Source organism: Brassica napus, chromosome A10 (assembly GCF_020379485.1).
Source record: "Brassica napus cultivar Da-Ae chromosome A10, Da-Ae, whole genome shotgun sequence".
NCBI lineage: Eukaryota > Viridiplantae > Streptophyta > Magnoliopsida > Brassicales > Brassicaceae > Brassica > Brassica napus.
The window spans coordinates 7,917,127-7,926,993 of record NC_063443.1 but is presented as its reverse complement, the minus strand read 5'-3'; the positions used below and the strand labels follow the sequence as shown (position 1 = coordinate 7,926,993).

Below are 9,867 nucleotides of genomic sequence, written 5' to 3'. Positions count from 1 at the left end.
AAATTGCAAAAACGTGTTTTTCTGCCAAAACAAAAAAAATGTGTTTTCCTGCTAAACCGAAAATCTTGTTTTCCCGCCGAAACCAAAAAAAATCTCGTTTTCCCGCCAAAACCGAAAAATCTCATTTTCCCGCGAAAACCGCCAAAAACGTGTTTCCTCGCAAAAACCGTAAAAAAAAACACGTTTTCCCGTCAAAAAGTGTTTTCCCGCCAAAACCGCAAAAACATGTTTCCAGTCAAAACCGCATTTTCCCGCCAAAACCGCAAAAACGCACTTTCCCACCAAAACTGTAAAAACGCGTTTTCCCGCCAAAACCGCAAAAACGCGTTTTTCCGCCAATAACGAAAGTTCTTGTTTTCTCGCCAAAACCAAAAAAAATTGTTTTCCCGCGAAAATCGCAAAAACTTGTTTCCCTCCAAAACCGCAAAAACGTATTTTCCCGCCAAAAACGTGTTTTTCCGCCAAAATCGCAAAAACGTGTTTTCTCGCCAAAACCGAAAATTTGTATTTTCCCGCCAAAACCAAAAAATCTTGTTTTCATGCCAGAACCGAAAAATCTTGTTTTCCCGCCAAAACCGAAAAATGTGTTTCTCGCTAAAACCGAAAAATCGTTTTTTCCCACCCAGACCGCAAAAAGAAAACTCGTTAATTTTGAAATTCTAATTTAAATATATTGAACTAAATAATTAAATGCAATATAGTTAAAATTAATATCAAACATATGATTAAATCAACACAAGAGTATTTTGCTAATTTGTTTACTAAACCAATTTGAATGGAAATGAAAATAAAGAAACAAACATAAGATCCATTTAGATGATTCATCTAGCTGAGCTATGTGGATGGACAAACAAACAATTACAAAAATCTGAATGGATATCTGAATAGATCATACAAATGAATCATTTGGATGAAAATGACAGATGGTGAAACAAACAGCCCCTTATTAAAAATTCATAAACCAATAACATCAAACTTTAACATACTTTTGAAAAGCCTTAATTGAATAACACAAAAGTTGTTATAAAATCCAAATCCAGAAAACTCTTTAAAAATTCACAATCTAATAACACCCCCTAAACCCTTATAAAGTCTAAACGGATGTGAAACTTCTCACAATAATCACAAACTAAAGTAAAGAGACTTGATTGGCTAATGTAGTAGTAGTAGTAGTAGTAGGCAGCTTTCTGCTTATACCAACAACATAAGCATGGTCATGCGTAAGCGTAAGGCTCAAGAGTCACTTGCTCTGATGGTCTCAACTCATCCTCTAGCAGCTTCTTCCTTTCGTTCGAATACACTTCTTCTGGTTGCATTGTTAAGTGATGTATATCGGCCTGTATGAAGAATTAAAAACACTTAAATACTGACCAAAACTAAAAGAGAATTATTTGATTTGAATCAAGGGTCTCGAAGTGTTATTACTTACATTTATTATCAACGAAAAGTGACCTCTAGTTTTGAGGAAGAAAGATGCATTAAGAGCTAATATCATAGCCTGCATAGTATAGGTAACATACTACCACATATAAGTCTCGCATAGACATGAATCTTGGAAAAATGACTTACGACACGAAAATTCTTTGCTTATAAAGAGATTTAAAGTAGCATTATGGAGTATATAGAATTCAAATCGAATTTTATGATGTTTGTCTGCTAGTTTTGGATGAATACTTTTCAATGCAAGCATTATATAATATACTATACACAATGCAGTATGGTGATGATATTAGTAAATAGTTTGTGTAAGGTAAGATAAAACCTCATCTGGCTGAGCAAGATCAGCGCATATGACACATCAACCATGCTCACAAGCATTTTGTATTTAGCAGGATTTCGAGCATCTTCAATGACTGGAATCACATTAGGTCTCGTCTTTGCCATGTTCACCAACTCTCTTCCACTTTTCTCAGAAATCTCGATAGCATAAACACATCCCTCCTACCAACCAGAAAAGCAAGTATAAAGCAAACAATACAAAGAAATATAAAATCAAGGGTTAGGTTTAAGGGTTCACTTACGGTCCAACAATATCAGAAACATGAGAGACAATGGTTCCAGAAGCAGCACCAAGGTAAAGAACTTTAGCACCAGGTTTCTACAATTTTAAGAACCAAAGTCTTTATAAATAATATGTCAGAAAAACGATTATTGTTACTTGATGTTTCTTGATGAAATAAAAAAGGTATGGGACTTGCGATCCAAATGTTGTCAGCACCACCAACAACTGCAGCAGCTAAATCAGAGCGGAAAGGGTCCCAAACTCTGTATTCAACCTCAGTTCCATCTTCGTTCTACAAAATTCAAAGGGCTTAAACTATAAGAATACAACAAGAAAAATGCAACTTTTACAGCGGTGTCATGGAGAAATATATGAACAAGAACAAGAAATAAATCATCTGGTTCTAACACATGTTTCCATCAAAGACCCATTAGAGAGCAAATCATACCTGCACAGAGAGTCTCTCCTCGTTGTAAAGGGCTTTTCCAGGGACCAAGTTCTTAGTGAGAATAGTACAATCTCTACCCTTAGCAATCATGAACACTCCTGCGTGCCTGTGAGGAGTTACTATCCCTTCGTTCCCTCCCTCCGTTCTTCCACTGCCTCTAATGACACTCCTGAGCATAAACCATATACATAAACCGATATTAAACTAATCAGAGGAGAGTATTTTAAACCTTGCTCCCATTAGACTATTGGATTGAAGCAGTGAAGACTCAGAACAGTCTAACCCTAAGGATCAATTCAGCTAGAGATATTGCGATAACTAAAGCGAGTTTAGATAACGAGTATAGGTGTTGTTCAAAAAAGAAAGAAAGATAACGAATATTATTGGAGTATAAGTATGAAGTCGGTTTAGATTGGTTATGTTGTTAATTCATTTCCGGTTTAGGACCGTTGATTCGGTTTACTTTGTTCTATAAAAGTCAAACCTTGTAACTGAATCTGTAACAGAAAATGAATGAAGATTACTTTTTCATTCGATCATTCTCAAAACAGTAATATGGTATCAGAGCCAGGTTACTACAATCAACGATACGATCCTCCGCCATCTCCGCCGTTATATCTCTGATCGGAATCCTTTTTCCGATCAAACTGTCGTCCCTGAGCTTCTCCGGTTATTCCGCCGTTCTTGAGCTCAAATATGGTTACTCTACGCCGATCAACGAGACGAACAGCTCGTGGTGCTTCATCTGCAGCTCGTGGTTCGACTCGATCTCCTCCCGTACAAGATTCACCCGTTCCGGTGACTTTTGCGGCGAATCCGTCTTCTTCACAAGTTCCGATCTCATCTCGCGAAGCGTTCAACTTCGACGGGGTTCAATACTCACCATATTTTCTCACAAGTGGTGACAATCCAGGAACATCTCTCATATCTGAGGTACTTGATGGATCAAACTATAACACTTGGATCATAGCTATTACGATTGCGTTAGAGGCGAAAAACAAGATAGCATTTGTTGATGGATCTTTGCCTCGACCTATTGAAACGCATCCTCATTATCGTATATGGTCAAGATGCAATAGTATGGTCAAAGCTTGGATATTAAACTCTGTCACAAAGCAGATCTATGGCAGTATCTTGCGATTTCAGGATGCGTCTGAGATTTGGAAAGACTTAACAGTCAGATTCCACATCACAAACATGCCAAGATCCTATCAATTGACGCAACAAATCTGGTCTCTCCAACAAGGCAATACAGATCTTTCAACATACTACACAAAGTTGAAGACACTGTGGGATGATCTTGATGGAGCAGATTGTGTTAAAACGTGTCAAAGCTGTAATTGTTGCAAAGCTATGGCTACGAAGACAGAGCATTCTAAGATCATCAAGTTCCTTGCTGGTCTCAATGAGTCATATTCTAATGCTCGAAGTCAGATCATCATGAAGAAGAACGTCCCCAATCTTGGTGAAGTATATAATCTGCTTGATCAAGACCATAGTCAACGAAGCATTACTCCGATTCAGAATGCTACTGCGTTCCAAATAACTGCACCGGACAATGCTCAGCCTTTGATCAACGCAGCTTGCAACACTCAGAAACAGCGTCCTATATGCTCTCACTGTGGATATACAGGTCACACCGTCGACAAATGCTATAAGATTCACGGCTATCCACCTGGTTTCAAGCACAAATTCAAGCAATCTGAGAAATCTTCTCACTCTGACACACAAGTCAAACCTGTGGTTGCTCAGCTCGCTTTACAGCATTCTACAGTCTCAGAGATCAGTGTTCCAGAGATGATAAACACTTTGTCTAAAGATCAGATACAGAGTGTTATTGCTTACTTCAATAATCAGCTGAATGTGACTTCTGGATCTACTTCTGAACCTTCGACATCAATGGGAACAATCACAGCATTACCGGGTATGGCTTTCTCCAATTCTACATTATGTTTTGTGGGAATATTGAGAGCTACCAGTAACTGTTTGACATCTCAATCCTGGATCATTGATAGTGGGGCAACTCATCATGTCTCACATGATCGAAACCAGTTTTTAAGTTTAACTGATACTCTTGACAAATCAGTTACTCTTCCTACTGGTATAGGGGTTCAGATAAGAGGCATTGGACAGATACGTCTGAATGAGTATCTTATATTGAACAACGTTTTATTCATTCCTGATTTCCGTCTGAATCTTCTGAGTATTAGTCAACTCACAAAAGATTTGGGTTGCCGTGTCAGTTTTGATCAATCAACTTGTCTGATACAGGATCCTATCAGGGGATTGATGATTGGTCAAGGTGAAGAGATCTCAAACCTGTACGTCTTGGAAGCTTCATCGATAACAGAAACCTGCTCTCAAGATTTGAAATTTTCTGTCAATGTTATTCTTGATACTCCTCTTTGGCACAATAGGCTAGGCCATCCATCTGTAGAACGGATTACTGCAATAACAGATGTACTTGGTCTTAAGCAAAAGAATAAAGAACCTTTCCATTGTGTCATCTGCCCCTTAGCAAAACAAAAGCATCTTCCTTATGTTTCTCCAAATCACATGCGAGACAATGCTTTTGATTTGCTTCATATTGATCTTTGGGGACCCTTCTCAGTACCAACTTCAGAAGGATACAAACATTTTCTGACTATAGTGGATGACCACACGAGAGTAACTTGGGTGTATCTCTTACGTACTAAGTCTGAAGTGTTGCAGGTCTTTCCTGACTTCTTGAAGATGGTTGAAAACCAGTATCAAACCACAGTGAAAGCGGTGAGATCAGACAACGCTCAGGAATTAAAGTTCACTGACTTGTTTCGATCCAAAGGAATCCAGTCATTTCACTCATGTCCTGAGACACCACAGCAGAACTCAGTTGTGGAACGCAAGCATCAACACATCCTTAATGTGGCCAGAGCGTTAATGTTTCAATCACATCTCCCTCTTGAGTTTTGGGGTGACTGTGTTCTTACAGCGGTGTTCTTGATTAATAGGATTCCTACTCCCTTGTTACACAATAAATCACCGTTTCAGATATTGACCTCAAAGGTGCCTGATTACAGAGGTCTACGGGTGTTTGGTTGTCTAGTTTACTGCTCTACTAGCTCCAAGAACCGTCATAAGTTTCAACCGAGAGCAAAGCCTTGTGTCATGATTGGTTATCCTGCAGGATACAAAGGTTATAAACTCTTGGATCTTGAAACAAATAATATCCATATCTCACGAAATGTGGTCTTTCATGAAGATATATTCCCATTTGCTTCTTCTGATAAGGATTCTGCTTTGGATTTCTTCTCCCTAATGGATCATTCAAAGAAGATTCCGGATGTTGTGCGTACTGATTCCCTTAATGTGAAAGAACCTTCACAGGACAGTTCTTCAACGTCAACACAATCCAGTTCAGAAGATACTAAAAGGGTGACTAAACCTCCTTCATACTTACATGATTACTACTGTAATATGACTGAGACAAACATCCCGTATCCGTTGGCTTCTTATCTTTCATATAACCAGCTTTCTGATGGATATAAAGCCTATATCTGCTCTGTATCTCTATTCCCAGAGCCATCCTCCTTCACTCAAGCAAAGAAGTTTGATGAATGGATCAAGGCAATGAATGAAGAACTGCTTGCGTTAGAAGCAAATGATACATGGGAAATATGCTCTCTTCCATCTGGTAAACATGCCATTGGTTGTAAATGGGTTTACAAAGTGAAATTGAATGCAGATGGGACTCTTGAGAGATACAAGGCATGGCTCGTGGCCAAAGGATATACTCAGCAGGAAGGAATAGATTTTGTTGAAACCTTCTCGCCGGTTGCTAAAATGACTACTGTCAAGACTATTCTTGCAGTTGCAGCAGCTAAATCTTGGAGCCTCACGCAATTGGATATCTCAAATGCCTTTCTTAATGGGGATCTAACAGAGGAGATATATATGCGATTGCCTCTGGGATATACACCTAAAGACGGCGTTGTTTTACCTCCTAATCCGGTGTGTAAACTACGCAAATCTCTTTATGGTTTAAAACAAGCATCACGCCAATGGTTTCTCAAGTTTAGCTCAACATTGATGAGTCTTGGTTTTGAGAAATCATACACGGATCACACTCTATTCATCAGGAACATCAATGGAAAGTACATTGCCGTGCTTGTTTACGTTGATGATATTATCATCACGGCCAATGATGATGATGAAGTTACAAAACTGAAGACAGATCTTCAACAGTTCTTTAAACTTCGAGATCTTGGACCTTTGAAATATTTTCTAGGCCTTGAGATCGCTCGTTCGAGTTCTGGAATATCTGTTTGCCAGAGGAAATATACCATGGAGTTACTTGAGGATGCTGGTCTTCTTGATTGTAAACCTTCGAGTATTCCTATGGATCCTCATGTTAAACTGAGATCAGATGGTGATGAACCACTTCTTGAAGAACCTGAAGCTTACAGAAGATTGATAGGGCGACTGATGTATCTGACTATCACTAGACCAGACATCACATTCGCTATCAACAAGCTTTGTCAGTTCACATCTGCTCCGAGACAATCTCATCTCAAAGCAGCTCACAAGGTTCTTCACTATCTAAAAGGTACTATAGGACTGGGATTATTCTATTCTACAACGAATGATCTAGTTCTCAAGGCCTTCACAGATGCTGATTGGGGTTCTTGTAAAGATACAAGACGTTCCACTTCAGGTTTCTGCATGTTTCTTGGTGACTCTATGATCTCCTGGAAATCAAAGAAACAAGATACAGTCTCCTGTTCCTCTGCAGAATCGGAATATAGAGCAATGAGTTTTGCGGTAAAAGAAGTTGAGTGGTTGGTTAATCTTCTGGCTGAGTTTGGATGTCCTCAACATCAGTCTGTTGCTTTCTACTGCGACTCAACTGCTGCGATTCATATTGCCAATAACCATGTATTTCATGAGAGAACGAAACATCTTGAACGTGACTGTCACAAGGTTCGTGACAAAGTCATTGCAGGTTTGATCAAAACTCTTCATGTGCGTACGATGGATCAGCTCGCCGATGTGTTCACAAAAGCTCTACATCCGGGTCACTTTCATTCCATTATCAGCAAGATGTCATTACTTTCAATATACATGCCATCTTGAGGGGGGCTATTGGAGTATAAGTATGAAGTCGGTTTAGATTGGTTATGTTGTTAATTCATTTCCGGTTTAGGACCGTTGATTCGGTTTACTTTGTTCTATAAAAGTCAAACCTTGTAACTGAATCTGTAACAAAAAAATGAATGAAGATTACTTTTTCATTCGATCATTCTCAAAACAGTAATAAATATAGGTCAAAAGGAGCTACTGTGGATTAAGAAACAAGGAGAAACGGCGTTTACGGGTTCTTACTTCTTACACAAAGACAAGACAGAGGAGATCAGTGGCTATGTATGTTGCTGCTTCTGTAATTAGTTTTTCAAATTTTCACATATATCAAAAAATATTTTAAATTTTGATGATGAATGCATTGTTTTTTGGTGATTAATTGTTTCTCTTAACTTTTAACTAATCAAAATTCAATAAACAAAATTTATCAGTATTATCTAATAAAAACGCATTGAAAATATAAATATATATATTTTTGAAATAATTTTATAAAACATATTTTTCTGGGATGGAAGGAGTAGTCTTTATCTTCGTTATCCATGAAAAATAATCATCTTTCTTATTAAAACAGAAACATTATGTTAGATCCAACCCTTTTTAAGTAAGTTTTTAGATTAAATACACTTTTCTATTATAAAGTTAAACCACCCGAAATAATTAATACTCATTTCCTTATACTATTGATTGTTTAGTAACTACTCTCTACTTTATACAATGTTAATACTCGATGCACAAAGAAAAGATTAATACAATATTAATACTCATTTTATTATATAATGCTTGGTTTTTCAAAATTGATAATTAACATGATCGTGACATATGTCAATTATATATTTAAGATTGTGACATGTGTTAATCTATCTCATAATTAAATATATATACTAAGATATTAACAAAAATGAATTTTATTAAAAACTAATTATAAATATTATTTAATAGTAGTTTTCTTTTTTTTTTTAATTCTAAACAAAAATAATTGCAAAAGATTATTTGATAATATTGTTACATGTGTTTTAATGTATAAGACAAAATATATAAATATTTTAACAGAATTTTTTCTAATAACAATAAAATAGCTGTATAAAAATATAAAAGAAAAACTAATTATCAAATAATTAGTTTCCCTTTTGAAAGTCTAAATAAAATGAAAATGTAAAAGTAGTCTTCTTTTTCTTATAATTAACTAACTTTACTTTTTAATAATTTTGTGTTGAAAAAAATATAAACCAAAATTAACTTCAAATATTTCACCTGATATGATTGTGACATGTGTCAACTAAAAAATATATATTATGATTGTGTTAATAAAAACTATCATTATGTGAAAATAACCTCTTATTTTCCTAAAATCTTAAATAAAAGATATTTCTAAAATAACAAATTTCTAATCTTAACAAATTAAGATTTTTTTCTTTTTTTCTTACATCCTGACAAGAGAGAATTGTAAAATTTTATTTAATAGTAAGTTTTACTTAAAAAATTAATGATAAACATAATACTAACAATAATATAACAAAAATATTAAAAAGTAAAGTTAGTTAATATCTTAGTATATATATTTTTAATTATGGGATAGATTAACACATGTCACAATCTTAAAATATATAATTGTCATGTGTCACAATCATGTTAATTAGCAACTTAGAAGAACCAAGCTTTGTATAATAACGCAACGGGTTTCGTTTGATTTTTTAATTTAAAAAAAAAACATAAAATAATAAAATAATATATATACTAAAATAATAAAAACAATTTTTGTTAAAAATTAATTAGAAATATTATTAATAGTCTTCTTATTATTATTATTATTTATTATATTGTTTGTTTTATAAGATACTAAAGATAGAAATTATAAAAGATAAATATTAACTTTTAGGAAACAAATGTTAAACAGAAAACGAATTGTAAAATCCTAAAAGTACAATAAATTATTAATAAAAAACATGAAGAAAAACTAAATTTTAAATAAATAATTTTACCTTTTTTAAAGCCTAATTAAAAGAAAATTATAAAAGAACTCTTATTATTTTCTTATAAGTAACTAACTAACTTTCTTTTTTAATAGATAATTTGTACGTTAAAAACTTATGACCAAAAATAGCTACAAATATTTCACATCTATATTTAGGTTTAAGCTTTTACATATTATTTTTACAAAACACAATAGTATTTACATGAAAAGTATTACTTGAGTATTTTCTTTTAATTTCTTGATACAACTCAACTTCTTAGTATCTTTCTTATATCTTCTAATGCTAACATAATTTTTAATTTTGATGTTGTTGTCGTACATGAGTAT

The 9,867-nt window shown here is 34.8% G+C and overlaps 1 protein-coding gene across 1 annotated transcript; it reads right to left on the bottom strand.

Moving 5' to 3' along the window:
* Positions 1–1,214: 1,214 nt before the first annotated feature.
* LOC106403372 (rRNA 2'-O-methyltransferase fibrillarin 1-like) lies at positions 1,215–3,054 on the bottom strand. Its single transcript, XM_048742132.1, has 7 exons — positions 2,975–3,054; positions 2,451–2,619; positions 2,199–2,294; positions 2,042–2,098; positions 1,813–1,941; positions 1,430–1,498; positions 1,215–1,337 (listed from the first exon to the last, which is right to left on the bottom strand). Exons 1-7 carry the CDS (start codon positions 3,052–3,054, stop codon positions 1,215–1,217), a joined length of 723 nt encoding a protein of 240 aa, XP_048598089.1.
* Between the last annotated feature and the right edge of the window lie 6,813 nt (positions 3,055–9,867).